The 17059-nt window shown below is 37.5% G+C and overlaps 1 protein-coding gene across 4 annotated transcripts in view; it reads left to right on the plus strand.

The window, feature by feature from the left end:
- LOC134649551 (tyrosine kinase receptor Cad96Ca-like) overlaps positions 1-17059 on the plus strand; it is a 75648-nt gene that overhangs the window by 56044 nt on the left and 2545 nt on the right. For 3 of the 4 annotated variants that reach the window (XM_063504321.1, XM_063504323.1, XM_063504322.1), the window contains exons 3-9: positions 2031-2260; positions 2460-2936; positions 3469-3573; positions 6278-6416; positions 12033-12184; positions 13476-13658; positions 16869-17008. In XM_063504321.1, coding sequence (XP_063360391.1) covers positions 2031-2260; positions 2460-2936; positions 3469-3573; positions 6278-6416; positions 12033-12184; positions 13476-13658; positions 16869-17008 — 1426 coding nt within the window. The remainder of the gene's footprint in view (positions 1-2030; positions 2261-2459; positions 2937-3468; positions 3574-6277; positions 6417-12032; positions 12185-13475; positions 13659-16868; positions 17009-17059) is intronic. The other variant, XM_063504324.1, reaches the window with a different exon arrangement.

A 17059-nucleotide genomic window follows, 5' to 3' on the forward strand; every position in this document is an offset into this window, starting at 1 on the left:
GGCATTACATATTTAACGTATTTATTTAATTTACTCATTTGGACTATTATCCCATTTGATCGATATTGCCCTGTGTAATAAAAAAATGGTACTCGTATTTATTTTCATATGTATATGTCGCAGGGAAATGATCAAAACAGAGATTTGAACAAATCTCTAAGGGATATGATCAAATCACGCAGGATGTTAAAATGGCGAATCCATATCATCATTTCCCTAGAAAAATTCAGTCATTTGACCAAATCACTGACTCTGTTTAGTGAAAAGACAAAATCGGCCAATAAACGCGAAACGCTTTTTCATTTCACTAGATTTGTTTAGGAATTTGACAAAATCCCTAACCACGACAGTAAGTTGACGAAACGAACTTAAAAAGTCAACTAGTTTTATCATTTCGCTAAACAGGTTTAGTGAAATGATAAAGTCTCAACTGGAAGATGGTATATATGGTGATTTTATTAAATCTCTGAAAGGTTTAGTAAAATGACGAAAGCAAGTACAGAATACAACAGTTTACTCTACAGTTAAGCGATTTGATCAAATCTCTGATTATTAAGTGAAAATTTTTGAAATTATGATGCCGACAGATGTACCGATTTGGTAAAGATAATTTTTAATACCTATTTAAAACAATCCCCGGTACATTACTTCCATCTAATGGACCTCTGTCTACCTTAGGGACGTCCACCAACACGCTTGATTTGATTAGCAACTCTTTAAATTTGTGCAGAGAAGTCTCTTTTATTTTTCAGCCGATATTTCCAAAAATTTTCACTTAATCTAGAGATTTGATCAAATCGCTTAACTGTAAACTGTTGTATTCTGTACTTGCTTTCGTCATTTCACTAAACCGTTCAGAGATTTAATCAAATCACCATATACCATCTTCCAGTTGAGACTTTATCATTTCACTAAACCTGTTTAGCGAAATGATAATACGAGTTGACTTTTTAAGTTCGTTTCGTCAACTTACTGTCGTGGTTAGGGATTTTGTCAAATTCCTAAACAAATCTAGTGAAATGAAAAAGCGTTTCGCGTTTATTGGCCGATTTTGTCTTTTCACTAAACAGAGTCAGTGATTTGGTCAAATGACTGAATTTTTCTAGGGAAATGATGATATGGATTCGCCATTTTAACATCCTGCGTGATTTGATCATATCCCTTAGAGATTTGTTCAAATCTCTGTTTTGATCATTTCCCTGCGACATATACATTTAACATAAAGTTTTGCAGCACTAGTTAGCACCATAGATTGGAATAAAATAACAAAGGCAAAAGAACTGCCATTTAAAGATTAAAGCTCAATGACGTAGCTTTCTAGAACTCGGAAATATCGTAACATTTTATAGATTTAGCCAAGAATTAAATTCTTATTCTTGCACCAAAATCATGATAGCTTCGAAATGCAGCAACATTTATTTTTGTTTGCTATTCGAATAAGTTTTGGGACGTCTTTTTAATACTCATTTAATTAAATAAGTTTTGATATTGTTGCAAAAGGCATTCATCAAGTTGTAAAATACTTTATCGTTAGGAGCTCTTCTTTATCTTTTAGCTAATTCTTACTTTTAAACTTTTATTTAGGTTTGCAATTGAAATCCACCTACCAACATACTTTTATACTTATACAACAAAATAAACAAATTAATACCAGTGAGCTTAGTCATAATAATAGTAAATTAAAGTATTGTATTCTTAATAGAAATCTTCAATGCGATAAAAATGTTTTCGACATATTTATATACAAAACTTTGACGCACAGCCCAGACATCCTCTAGACTGAGCATAGTAGCGCTACTCCCTCTGCCACAAATATACGGTAGTTTTACTCCATTTTCGGCTCAAAGTGTCTTTGTGTGACGTCCGTGTCTTTGAACGGACCAATCACGGCACGGAACTAGCTCACCTCGTCCCTCGCACCCCAGTATTTTTGGCAGCATCGGTTTCATGAAATAATTACTCTAAACTCCGTCTAGAGGATTCCTAGTCTATGCTTTGACGTAACACTCATGTGAACTTTTTTATTCCAGCATCGCCTCAAATACTGGACTTGCAGAACCTGCAGAACCTCCTGCAGGTTCCGCGACTCTGGTATGCGCGGACCACGGACCCCAAGGGCACCGAGGTGGCCCGGGCGTTCATGGCCGCCACGGGGGACCAGGCCGTGAAATATAACCTGGACACCCGCGGCCCGCCCGCGCCGTTCGCGATCAACTCCCGCACTGGAGTCGTCACTGTCAATGACACACTTATCGATAAGGTACTTTCATTATTGTTTAAATTGGCTTGTGGCAAGCTTGGCGGCAGTAAATTACAATTAATGCCACCTAATAAAAGGGAATGCCATCGAGTTCACACAGTCGCTAGCGTAAATTTCAAATGCCAACTGATGGTAGCCGTCTTAATTGCGAATTGAGTCGACTTTGGTATAGGTATTAATTTAAACTTTTCTATTCCAGGAAAACCGATCTTACTCATTATGGGTATATGCAAACGATGGCGTGTTACCAAAAAAACTAGAAATTTTGGCTTCAATCACCGACGCTAGTGGAAAACAGAACAAAGTGGGGCATCCCCCACCTTTCCCTCCTAATTTCCCAGAAATCTTCACTGCTCCGCCTCTGAAGCCGATTCAAAGACCAACCAAAGTAACTGAAGAAGTTTTTGAAGAAACAACAGTACCTGATATAACTACAACAACTGCAACATCAGTTCAGACAACTGTTAAAATAGAAGAACGTAACGAGACACACAAAGACAATAATATAATAAAAGACCCATCAGAATCGCCTGATGTAAATAATAATGATGTGTCATTTGCTACTATTATACCGTTGATTGCTATCGGTGGACTAGTCCTTATTGTAGTTGCAGTTATTATTTTCGTTTGGAAGAGGAATCATGGACAGAAGGAGCCGAGCAAGAAGGAAGATATGGTAAGTGTTTTAAGAGGTTATGCTGTGAAGCACAAAGAGGTATTAAATATGTAGGTAAACTGCATAATATCTGCAATGCCTCTAATTGCAAAAGACTAAGAAATCTTGTGCCTTGCCATTGACCTTTGTTGTAGTTAATAAGAGCATATTATTAATAACTCCTACGTACGTACCTATATGCCCAAAATATAATCACATCCAAATACAGATAAACTTTGTTTTAAATCGAAAACAAATATCTATTATTATCTACTTTCATTTACCCTGCGTACCTTTCTGATTAATATTTTATTTATAGTAGCATTTTATGATTTCTTTTAAAGTAATACTCATTCAATAAAGTCTAAACTAGACCCAAAAACTAGCCCATTCCTACCATCATCATCACCATCCACTAATCGTCAGTTGGCGACCGAGACACCTTAGCAATGATGTTCCTTCATTCGTATCCCAGTAGTTCAGCACTGATTTACGAGTTTTTAGGACTTTGTTAGTGGGTTTTGGTTGTCAACCGATGTATCCTCCTCCGCAGAGCAAAGACTCGACTGGCATCGTTCTCCAAGAGCCGACCCTGAACTGGGAGCGGCCGCGCGCGTACTCCAACCGGTACGAGGCGTGGGACAACGGCCACTTGCAGGTCAGTCTGGCCTCATCACTCCTACTTATAATCCTACTTGTTATGTAGTCTGGCCAGCCAAATGTGTCCATGCTACAGTAAACCCGATTATACTCGTAAGAAGTATCTGAAGGGACTACGCGAAATTACGAATAAACGGATGATAATAAGAAACGACTAAAATTACGTACAGTACCTATAAATTTTATTTAATTTGTCAATAAAATAGAATGAAAATCAAAACTATTCCAATAAAATTATCTAAATTAAATGAGCCCCGCCCGAGCCAGGTGCGGATTGGGAACTTTACGAAGAAATTTTATCCGACGTAATAAAAAAGCAATTATAAACATTTTCCGGCAGTTTGTTTGCTTTAAGAGCCAACAGGAGTGGTCATTTCTCCATACAAACGTACTCGACTGTTTCCTCCGTGGGTTTTGAAGCTAGAGCAATGATTTTTTTCAACACAGATTAATATTGTCAATATCTGTATCGGACCGTTTTGCTTTTTTTTATATTTTTGTTTTTTAAGGCGCTAGAGCCCTTCAAAAATGGCCAAAATGGCCTAATTGACTATGCCGCAATGAGAGGCGTGGTATTCAAAACTGATATCAATTAACCAAAAAATCCAAACGATCCGACACAGATAATTTCATAATCATTTAGATTTCCAAATTTGGTTAAGATTGGTTAAGTTTTGGAGGAGGAAACAGTCGAGTACGAAACCTCGATTTTTGTGATTTTTACGCAGGATTTTTCGTCTTGTCCTTATTCGTTTTAGGAGTCGCTTCCGTTAGCGAGACGGGTATATTTACCTAAAATATTTAAATCTCAGCTCCTGTTTCGTCTTAATATTTTTAAATAAATTATTAGCAACAAGTCAAAGAAGGATCAACTTATTTGTATTTCGATCATAGTATTCATAATTTAATAAATACTTACATCAAGTAAATTGATTTTATTTAAACTGCTGTTATACCACAGTTTTATTTCAAAATATCAAATTGGTTCTAGTGAAATTCCGCAACATGGCGCGTGATCATATATGCCTGGTCAGGCTTTACTTTACTAAGACAGTAAATTAACGTTAAAATTAGTATGAATACTTCCTTTATTAATGCACATAATATAATTCTACAATCGTCTAGACGTTCCATGGCATTGACCTCTTCAGTCTAAATATCATACGTGTCTTCTACAATATTCGAGGTATTAAAGATAATTTAATTCAATTCAAAGTATACCGAGTAAATTAAGTCCACCACAAACTTCTGTTGTTGAAGTCAAGATTTCATTATAGTAATTACTGTTATTAATTGTTGAAAAATAAAAGTACTTACCTATCTATTACTAAATAAGTTAAAATGCGTGAACTTCTTATGCCTTGTCCGTGGTAGTAAAAACAAATACACCGAGGTCCCGAGCAAATGCCGCTGACACTGGCAGCTTCCAGCGTAAAAAACAAATGAATGACTTTCCTTTGACGGCCATTAAGAGCTGCAAATTGCACCGAATTTCGTTACTCAGGCAATACTGTACAAGCGTTCGCGCGTTTTTTATAAGCGTCGAGAACGAACGTTTATGTGCAAACAGGGATACGAAAAATGCAAGCGCTACAACCAATTATTCTGTATTAAATTCTGCTTTCACGTTAACTCGCTTCGCGTTACTTTAAGCATCGTTACGTGTTTTGGATGGTTTTATATCATTTTATAGAGATGATAATGGCACTTACAATAGCGTAATAATTAGGAACATCTCAGTAGCATACGAGTATATTTACCTGACTAGAGTCTGGCTAATGAAAGTTGAGCCTGAGATTTATTTAAAACTTTTTATATGGCAACTTTTTTTCCTATCAAATAAGCTGTCAGTTTCAAGCTGTCATTTAATTTCATAGTAATTTTATTGCCAGGTGCGGTTTTTATTGAAATTCCCGCGTTATCTCAGGCTCAACTTTCATTAGCCAGACTACTCAATAATCAACATAATTATTTATAATGTTAATGAACGAATGCAACGATAAATAGTGGTGGAATAAATAAGTATTAAATATTGTCAGTGTTTTATGTGTTTCTAAATGAAGAATATATGATACATAGTTACGTTTTACGAAGAAAGTTTCCTTATGATTTTATCCGAACTCTTCAACAGAAATTCCCCAACTTTGTTTAATTACATATTTATAAGTACCTATGTCAAAAAAATCAAAAATCAAAAAATCTAAAATGTTTTATTTATAAACAGTGCTTATCACAGGTTACAACTGAATATGACTTGTTATATTTATATACATGATTACTGACACTGCACAATGCAAAAACACAAAAATTACCTGTGACCCCTACACTAGGCTAGGCCTGTATCGTAGGCTGACACAATAACGATTACCAAAAATTTCTCAGTCGCTAAAGAATTAAGGAATTAAACTATAATAGTAAGTAAAAGAATCATTTACAGATATAAGCAATTTGTAGGATAAGAAAAGCGAGTTTTAACATATATTTAAAAGATTTATGAAACGGGGTACTCATAGTTATAGGAGTGTGAAATGTGAATGAGTGTCTAAGTGTAGATATGTGAGTTAAGAATGTAGGCCGGCATTTATTTATTTGATTATTGTTTCTGTTTCGTAATAGTTTAAAGTGCTTAATGTAGGTACTATATTTCTATATTTCACAACTGAAATTTTAATTACATGTTTCTTTTCTTGCTGTCTTTTCAGTTATCGGAAGAGACCACGATCACGAAGGATGAACCAACCGATGAGTGGGAGTTCCCGCGGCACCGCCTCAGGATCTTCAACATTGTGGGCGAGGGTGCCTTCGGGCAGGTTTGGCGAGCTCAAGCCATCGATATCGATGGTAAGTGAATCAGCTTTTTGAACTGTCAGAAGTGATCACCATCGTATAAGTTTCCACCACTGAGCACTTTTAATCTTTTCGCCGCCATTTGACTTGATTTAAAGTGCCCCACACGCCACGACTTGATATGTTACACGGGTTGTTTACGTGCAATTTTTGACACTTGATTACTTCGGTGACGTGGCGGCGTAAAGGTTAATTTTATTGTGCAGTCGAGCGAGCTTAAAGTATGTTCGTTTTCTTCTCGGGACAAGGGTGTCTAAAGGTGTCAACAGGCGCACAAAGTTTCAAGTCAATCCGTATGTTGAATGCAGCTATTACCGTAACATGGGGTGAGTAGGGTCAAAAATGAAATTCAAACCTCGATAACATTTTATTTTTACATATGAAAACTGAATGGTGTATATAATAAGTGTTCCGGACGTTTGTATTTTAGTTTTTATTTTATTTTGGGTAGTTCCATTTCATAACTTTGACGATAAAGAGAAAAACCCACCTCACCCCGTAGTGCCTCGTATTTGGGGTGAGAGGGGTTTTCATACAAAGGTGATTTTGGAAGATTGTTGGATCGATTTTTTTTATGCGTATTACTATAACTCCATTTTTAATTGGAATACATTATTTTTGTAGCAGTAGCCTTAAAATCCCTTCTCACCCCCTCTCAAACCTTCTCTCCCCATTCATAACCCACCTCTCCCCGCGAAACCTACTCACCCCGTTTTACGGTACGGTCTAGAAAATAGAATTAATATTACTTAAGCTGTATTGTTCTTGCTTCACCAAACTAAATATTTTTTGTTAAAACCTGTAATGGAACCTTCCATTTGAAGATCACTAGCCGGTGAAAGCCCCTTAATATTAAACATCACAGGTGTGGGCGACATCTGCATTGTATGATCAAAGTCGTTGAATGTAAACACTGGCTTTTATTAATTCTATGATGTAGGTAGGTACCAGGGATGTTGCGCATCTGCATACGCATCCGCATAAAATCGATGCGGAGCTTATGCGGATGCGGATGTCAAACAAGTCGGTACAGAGGGCCTACCGCGAACCACGTTCGATGTGTTGCCTCCCTGTCACACTTACGTACGAATTTACAAGTGCGACAGAGAGGCAACACGTCGAACGTGGTTCGCGGTAGGCCCCCAGGAACGTCTTAGCAGCGGCGTAAGTTCTAGGTAATTTCGTCATTACCTATAACCAAATCGTCTAGATCCAGAAAAGTCAGCCAAGTTACTGTTTATTAAATATAACGCACCTATATTCTTGCTCAAATACTGAACGTTTCGTTTTTAGGGTTCCGTACCCAAAGGGTAAAAACGGGACCCTATTACTAAGACTCCGCTGTCCGTCCGTCCGTCCGTCCATCCGTCCGTCCGTCCGTCCGTCCGTCCGTCTGTCACCAGGCTGTATCTCACGAACCGTGATAGCTAGACAGTTGAAATTTTCACAGATGATGTATTTCTGTTGCCGCTGTAATAACAAATACTAAAAACAGAATAAAATAAAGATTTAAGTGGGGCTCCCATACAACAAACGTGATTTTTGACCGAAGTTAAGCAACGTCGGGCGGGGTCAGTAGTCTTGTTTTGCTCTATTTTTTGTTGATGGTGCGGAACCCTCCGTGCGCGAGTCCGACTCGCACTTGGCCGGGTTTTTTTTTAATAAAAAAATACTAAATATGTAATATTTGACGTTTTTTAAGTACCTAATCCGCGGATGTGAGCCTTTAAATATCCGCATCCGCGGATGTCAAAAAATCTGCATCCGCAACATCCCTGGTAGGTGCCTAGTTTGTTGCGTGCGTTTGCGTGAGCGTGACATTTTTTGTATAAGACAAATGGCTTTTCCAAAGTTTCAATAAATCTAAAAGGTAAATTAATCTTTGCTCAAAATCAGGACTCGACTTCAAGTGACAAAAAACTAGTACAGTCACTCTGAATATTAAGAGTAATAAATTGTGAGCTTATGTTTTAATAAAAACCTGCCTTGTCCAGTAATAAATTCTGCAACTAGGTTAATTGTACATATTATATGACAACTGTGAAAAGTTATTGAATTTAATTTGACATACTAAACAGAGACTACACGTTATAAAACAAATTCCCCTGCCGCGTCTGTCTGTGTGGATGTATGTTCGCGATAAACTCGAAAACTACTGAACGGATTTTCATGCGGTTTCCATCTATCAATAGAGTGATTCTTGATTCATCAAGAGGTTGTGAGGTTGTTTATGTGTATAACCTGTTAAGGTTTTGAGTAACCTGTGCGAAGTCGCGGCGGGTCGCTAGTAGCTTATAAAATGTTGCCTGGCCTTGTTGTCAAAGATATAATAACATATTTTTTCAACTACGGATTTTAGCTTGCTGAAAGTCAATTACCACATTAAACTTGGAAAATTATCTATTTTCAAAAAGTATACCTATATATTTTATTTGGGTAGGTTGATCTTGAACATCTAATACGGTATTTTGTTATACTTGGTTACGTATTTTCACTAAAACGGATAACTTTTACGCATAATTATCGCTCTTCTCTGGGTCTTCACATAAAACATAATATAATATATATGTAGATACATCACGGACAGATGCTGTACCTACTTGGAAATAAATACAGAGTGATTCATGAGACGTGAGCAGGACTAACTGCCGTATTCGAACTTCAAGATATTCACAAGAGACGACACGTACTAGATCCATTCTAGATACGTTACGAGTATAGTTTAGATTTCAACTAGTTTTCTTTTGCAGCGCAATTCGGGCAACCAATGTCACTTTTACGATAAATCGTGTTAGATATCTATTAGATGTGAATTAGATCTCTAAGTAATATCTTGCGGAAATCGTTCAAGAGTATCTCCAGAATCGCGGAAATGTCAAATTTGACAGGTTAAATCTTAAACATATCGTTATCGTATCTTGGCGATGTCTAAAAGATATCTAACAGATGTCTATTACAAAATCCGAATCGGGCCGTAAGCCTACACAATCAGTAAATGTAAAAGAATCGTTCACCACAATATTTAAGTAAAACAACCACGCTTTTTAGGGTTCCGTAGCCAAATGGCAAAAAACGGAACCCTTATAGATTCGTCATGTCTGTCTGTCCGTCTGTCTGTCCGTCCGTATGTCACAGCCACTATTCTCCGAAACTATAAGAACTATACTGTTGAAACTTGGTAAGTAGATGTATTCTGTGAACCGCATTAAGATTTTCACACAAAAATAGAAAAAAAGCAATAAATTTTTGGGGTTCCCCATACTTCGAACTGAAACTCAAAAATTTTTTTTTTCATCAAACCCATACGTGTGGGGTATCTATGAATAGGTCTTCAAAAATGATATTGAGGTTTCTAATATCATTTTTTTCTAAACTGAATAGTTTGCGCGAGAGACACTTCCAAAGTGGTAAAATGTGTCCCCCCCCCCCCTGTAACTTCTAAAATAAGAGAATGATAAAACTAAAAAAAAATATATGATGTACATTACCATGTAAACTTCCACCGAAAATTGGTTTGAACGAGATCTAGTAAGTAGTTTTTTTTATACGTCATAAATCGCCTAAATACGGAACCCTTCATGGGCGAGTCCGACTCGCACTTGGCCGCTTTTTTCTGTTGTTACACTTTTTGGTAAGGACAAATTTAATTATCTACAATCATGGATACCCTACAACATTTAATTAACATAGATAATACCTTTTTAACCGTTATGACAGCACTTTGACTATGAAGAAAATAAAATGTCACACTTGAGTGAGATACGATTTTTCAAAAGTGACATGACTGTGACTCCGATGACATTCGATTTGGCACTTGTTATGGATAAAACAAAGAGGGTGACCGTTAATGTCGTAAATAAATTAAAACTTATTTTTTAAACAGTATAAAGTAAAATATCTGGGTGACCGAGCTTCGCTCGGTAAACATACAAAAACTCGAGCATGCGCGTTTTCCCAGAGATAAGACCTAGCTAGATCGATTTTTCGCCCCCAAAAACCCCCATATAGTAAATTTCATGGAAATCGTTTGAGCCGTTTCCGAGATCCCCGAAATATCTAATACCTTTAAACGAGCAATTCTTGTTTATTTATTTATATATATATATATATATATATATATATTTCGGGGATCTCGGAAACGGCTCTAACGATTTCGATGAAATTTGCTATATGGGGGTTTTCGGGGGCGAAAAATCGATCTAGCTAGGTCTTATCTCTGGGAAAACGTGCATTTTCGAGTTTTTATATGTTTTCCGAGCGAAGCTCGGTCACCCAGATATTATATATATATAAATAAATAAATATATAAATAAACAAGAATTGCTCGTTTAAAGGTATTAGATATAATAAATAAAAGTTAATCTCACAAATACTGGTACGAAATAGTAGTATATAACGTACTGTATGCGTAGGTTTGATCCTGCTCACGTCTCATGAATCACCGTGTATGTTATTTCCTATTTAGGGAATTCCTTAGGGTGCCGGTACGTTTTGTGTTGTTGAAACAAAATAGATAAAACAGAGTTGTGTTGATGTTCAACTATTTAACTTAAATTGTGCATATTTTACCGCTATCATAGATAGATTCATAATTATTCCGGTACAGGTACGAGAGAAGAGAACATGTAAATTTTCACTCTAATAGAGCAATTTTGGATGTTAATAGGCATTGTTTTCCAAGCTATTATTATGCAGGATAAATACCGTTACAGCAAGCGTTTCCAAATTGCACTTGCGAAACGTTGTTAATGCGTTGTTATGATCATTTAGTCATTTAGTGCACCGTGCACCGCCCACTTAAAATTATCGCTTAAATAGACTTGATTAGACGTTTTTTAAGAGTATAGAGGAACAGTTTTTAGGTATCATAGGAAATTTGTGAGATTCTTACCGTAGTGGACTAAATGAAAATTTAAATTTCAATGTTTATTTCGATCCAGATAGGAAAACAGTTTGAGCCTAGGTGCTAGTCATACAAATTTATTATTATTCGGCTTTTATTATTCGGTCGTTATTACAGTCAGTTCAAATCAGGCCGCAGTGCATAATGCTCGCGCTAGTAGTTTTTATCGATTAGTCTGAAAGTTGAATCTATTCACAGGTCAGTTTATTATTATAAAGAATAGTTCCATATGCTTTCGGGAGGCGTAATGTTTTGAGTAGAAACCAATTTTTCTTGCTTGAACATATTTTACATTTACCTATGTATATTTTTGTAGCCGACGTCTTACTGCTACGTCTGCTGGACAAAAACCTCAGTTTGAATTTCACGTTGACAAATTATCGCCTGATATTTACATTTGACCGTACATTTCTGCTTCGATCATAAAATTATATATTCATGCTAAGAATGTATCGTTACTTATCGATCCAGACCAGCTATCATGCTCGTATTTTTATCACCTGTCATGCTATGCGTCACTTTCGCACTTACATATTTGTTAGAACGTGACAGCCATGGTGACAAATGATAAAGAGCCGGCCATCATAGCCCGCCAGAAATGTATAAGAAATTGTCAGTGTCAGATATCAATTGTCGAGTTGGTAAAATAGGCACCAATCTAACTCACCATATACTCCTTTTTATGTTAACTGTTACATATTTTACAGGTAAGAAAGGCGAGCAGACAGTGGCAGTGAAGACGCTGAAAGAGAATGCGTCTGAGAAGGAGAAGACAGACCTGGTGCAGGAGCTCATTGTGATGAAGAACCTCGGCACCCACCCCAACGTTGTCAGGCTTATAGGTTGCTGCACTGAAAAGGTACGGTTCAAAGAATCTTGGAATACTCCAAGGTAAAGTCAGCAGTGTGAGAAAGAACTGAATCAATAGATCCCGGAGCCCAATGTTCCAAAGTCCAGAATGAAAGCGAAAAATCTGACAGGTACGGGTGTGGAAGGGTATTTCATGAGATTACTACGTGATCGTGTGAATGTTTTATTCATTTATTTCATGTTCCTTTTATTTAGATGGCTCATTCATTATTTTAAAAAATATGTCGGAATCAAAAACGATTTATAAAAATTTGCTGTCAGATTAATTACTCTTTCTTATTCTGGATATTCACCATGCTGTTCGAGTCACGAGCCACATGTTTCTATTAATAATATCCGTACGATTATGACCGATAGATTTTTTGAATTTCAAACTTACTCAATAATTAAATTTATTACATCCATCAGTTTCATTCTCACCGATATACCTAAAAGTTGCAACGAAAGGCCGTAATAAACATCAATTAGACCCAATACTAAAGAACCAATTTAGATCAACTGAACCTAAGAGCTTATCGGCTTTGAGCTCATAAGAAGGATTTATTTTTCATTGGAAATAAATGTTAGACTATTAGGATAGTTGCTACCTAGCAATTTTGATAAATCGTTTACTAACCGCTGTAAAAAAATCTATTATCCTTTGATATATTAATTTCGCTACGTCAGTAACTTTTCTTAAAAATTTTGTTCGATATTTGATGGTTAGTTAATAAACTGCTCCTTTTATCGTAGGTATTAAAAAAAGTGATATCTAAATGTACTTTTCTTTAGTAGTGCACAATAAAGATATTTTATTTATTATGAATGACTTTGAGTACCTAAGAATAACTGGCGACACTATGTTGGCGACAACGTGTCACACATTTGATAACCATACTCAGGCACAGAATATAATAGTACTAGGTACAGAAGATTCACTCTCTAACAAAACGCGTCTGTTACGACAGATATGACCGCTAGGTGGCGCAAGCGCGAGCAGGCATCCGTTCCGTAGCGGTGCGCGGCAACTACTATTACGACTTTAAACTCTCGCGTTTTATACACATATTTAATTACGTCGGAATTAAAGGTAAAAACAATTAAATTATATCGCGGTAGACCCGTTTGTGTAATTAAATATATAACTACTATTACCGACACCAAACTTGGTGTGGGCTCAATGTAATTGTAGGTACCTACTTGTAGCGACGCGACGAAATTGCGGAGTGAGCCACGCCTGACTTAGGCAACAAATAAGTCAAAAACGCAGACTAAGATTTAAATTTCGACCCTTATTCCAGGAGCCAACCCTAGTTATAATGGAGTTTGTGAGCCTCGGGAAACTCCAACAGTTCCTGCGCGACTCTCGAGCCGAACGACACTACGGTAACACTCACGCTGGAAGCCAATTCTTGACCTCACGAGACCTCACCCACTTCGCCTACCAGGTGGCCCGCGGCATGGATTTCCTCAGCTCAAAAGGGGTAAGTGTTTTTTTATACTACGTCGGTGACAAACAAGCATACTACGACAGCCTGATGGTGAGCAGTCTCCGTAGCCTATGGACGCCTGCATCTCCAGAGGTGTTACGTGCGCGTTGCCGACCCACCGACTCCGCACCCTCGTTGAGCTCTGGCAGCCATAGGTACTAACCGGCAGGAACAACACTATGAGTAGGGCCTAGTGTTATTTGGTTGCAGTTTTCTGTAAGGTTGAGGTACTTCCCCAGTTGGGTTCTGCTCTAGATCTGGAATGACATCCGCTGTGCTGTGCCCTACCAGACAAAGCGAGATGACATTAACAGTGCCCTTACCTCTCTTTTGGACATAGATTAAGGACATACCTGGGTCCAATATTAAATGGTGTATACTTACTCACTGTATCGTGACGATGATGCCAGTTGTAACGATAAATACCTGTATATATATATATATATATATATATATATATATATATAGTCCTCCTCATCGTTTTCGATGACGGCGACCCTAAATAAACATCATGGACGTTGTCTAGCGTGAGCCCTTATGTGGCTGGCCAGGCCGAACTTGGTCTTAAATACTCTATTGCACGTGTGACAATAAAGTTGGCCAGCTGCGTTGAGCGTGTACACGTAGGAGAGCTTAGGTCTCTCTTTCCGTGACTGGCGTTTTGTGACTAGGCTTGTGAGGCGGTTACCTCAAACATTTTGACACCGTTATGGATGGTAGAACGCCAAGATGACCTTCTTCCAGCAAGCTCCTCCCAACGCTCAGGGTCGATGGCGCAAGCGCTCAGATGCTGTTTGAGAACGTCCTTGTAGCGCAGGTGCTGACCACCGTGCTTCCGCTTACCCACTGCCAACTCAGAGATAAATACCTAATCAGAATAGAAAGAAAATTCAAAAGGTATTGTGGTGCATTATAAATGTCGATATCGGTCTATGTCAACAGGGGGATTCGGCTCATTCACCTTCACCCCATTTCTCCCGTCCCTACTATATATTCAAGCACATTCAAGTTATTGGAATGTTCCTATGGGAGCTGAAAGTACTTATTCGTTTTTAGGAGTTGATTTCTGCGTTGCGTACATTACTTACGATTACTGTCAACCTAACGACGCCATACTATCCATTTACATCACTTTCACATATATATATATATATTTCATTTATTGTTCATATCCATTACGTGAAATATGCGTACTGAAAATAAATAGAAAGCGTAGGTTATTCTCGTGTATTTCAATACGCAGTAATTTTGTTAATCTAAAAGCAGTGGAATGACACAATTTATAAAAACAATGTTCAAATTAAACACTTAACTTATTCAATATTTTAAATATAAAGATTTGATCATTTACTCTTATTAGATACTTTGGAAAATACAATGTTTAACGTTTTAGAACGGCTTTTAGCAATTAATAATATTAAGCCGTTTTATCTACTTATAGGTACCTACTTACTGCGGTAGCCATTTCAATCTAAAAATTGTAATTGAATTTAGATTTTGCGAACACTAAATTACGAGTAAAAGGACGGTTTGAAACTCTGTAAGAACAAATACTAGTTAGTAGTATTTTGGAGGTTAATAATCACAAGTTAAAAAGAAAGAAAAAACACATAAACTGTATCCTTACCACGAGTTTGACACTTACATATTCGCTAGCGACTGCGTAAACAAACTCACAATGTATCTCCCTCGTACTGTTGTATATTACTTACATTATGTACCTCGTATATTGGTGTAAGCGTGATGCACTGCGTTTGAGTTGACGCAGTCGCTAGCGTTTAAGCTGCGTAAAACTCATCGTGAGGGTACTGTCATACAAAATTACTTTTTCGTTTACAATGTTAGTTTGAAATGTCGTCTGCACTAGGAAGCTATTTAACTAGGTACGTATTATTATTAACTACCACTACGTTTACGTTTTTCTATTTGAATAATACAATTTACTTTAGCCTAGTTCCAATTTAAACATGCAAATTGGATCTCTCAATTTCAATTGAACGGAGAGAAGATAATTGCAAAACAATAGTGTGGATACTGCCGATTGTATATGCAAAATATATTTGACGAACGTTCTCGATTTTCTTATTGGCGCCATTGGCGGTTGAAGGAATACCGATTTACTTTATAGAACTTTTACCGTCAATTAATAATCACCTACATGTACGTAGGTGATTATTAGTTGACGGTACCTACACTCTTATAATTATAATGATATCAGATAGAAACCGATCTACAGATCACACTACTATTATATAGACACAAGTTGAAAGTTCGCCGAAACTTAGAATTGTTAGGTTTTACCGAGCGATCGAGGGTAATTGAGTCCAGCGACAAACTCTCCACTTCTATGCTTTTTATTAAAAATAAAAAACCATCTAGTTTTTTAGTGTCATCAGATAGATAATATGCCGAGAAAATGCTCGCAGCAATTAGGTAGGTACCATTTCTCGAAAGAAAGTCTCAGACAGTTCTTTATTTTTATGCGTTTATTTTTTTATAATGGTATATTTTATGGTTGACTAAATATTTTAAGTAGCGGTAACGGCCCATGGATCTGATGTTCAACTTTCAATCTGGAGGTCGCTGGATCAAATCCTGTTTCGTACCAATGAGCTTTTGGGATCTTATGTACAGTGCCGGCCCGAGCCCTTGATCAGGGTAGAGCGAAATCAGATTTGGCGCCCTTCGTTGAAGTTTTCAAACGTATTTTGGGCCCCCGCCACACTTGGCCATTTTGGCGCCCCCCTTGCCATTCGGCGCCTAGAGCGGCCGCTCCACTCGCTCTACCCTAAATTCGGCCCTGCTTATGTACAAACTATCATTTGATAATTATACATATAGCGTTCCGGTGAAGATAAAGATAAAAGATAGTTTATTCAAGTAGGCATAATTACAATGCGCTTATGAACGTCAAATAAAGCTAGGTAGACCGGCTCCAACCCTACACCTCTGCCCCGAGAAGATTTAAATCCCCCCTCAATTGGAGGAGGGTATCCCATTATGGGACCGGCAACAAACTCGGCGGGACACATCTTTTCAAAAATAATTACATCTTATAATTAACATGCATTACGAGAAAATAAGGAAAAAAAAATACAATTTAAATCACTATAGAATTCATGCAATTATACACATAAGGAGGAATACATCGTGAGGAAACCTGCTTAAATCCGGATCAGCACTTGACTATCTTTTGTTCCACAGATAATCCACCGGGACCTAGCAGCGAGGAACGTGCTTATCACAGAGGAGCGCATGTGCAAAGTGGCCGACTTCGGGTTCGCGCGCGACGTGGCCGGCACGCACGTGTACGAGAGGAAGAGCGATGGCCGCCTTCCTATACGGTAAGACACCATGGATTTTAGGCTTAGCACGCACTGCGGTTTTTAAAAAGC

The sequence above is a fragment of the Cydia amplana genome, chromosome 7, assembly GCF_948474715.1.
Source record: "Cydia amplana chromosome 7, ilCydAmpl1.1, whole genome shotgun sequence".
In the NCBI taxonomy this organism is placed as follows: Eukaryota; Metazoa; Arthropoda; class Insecta; order Lepidoptera; family Tortricidae; genus Cydia; species Cydia amplana.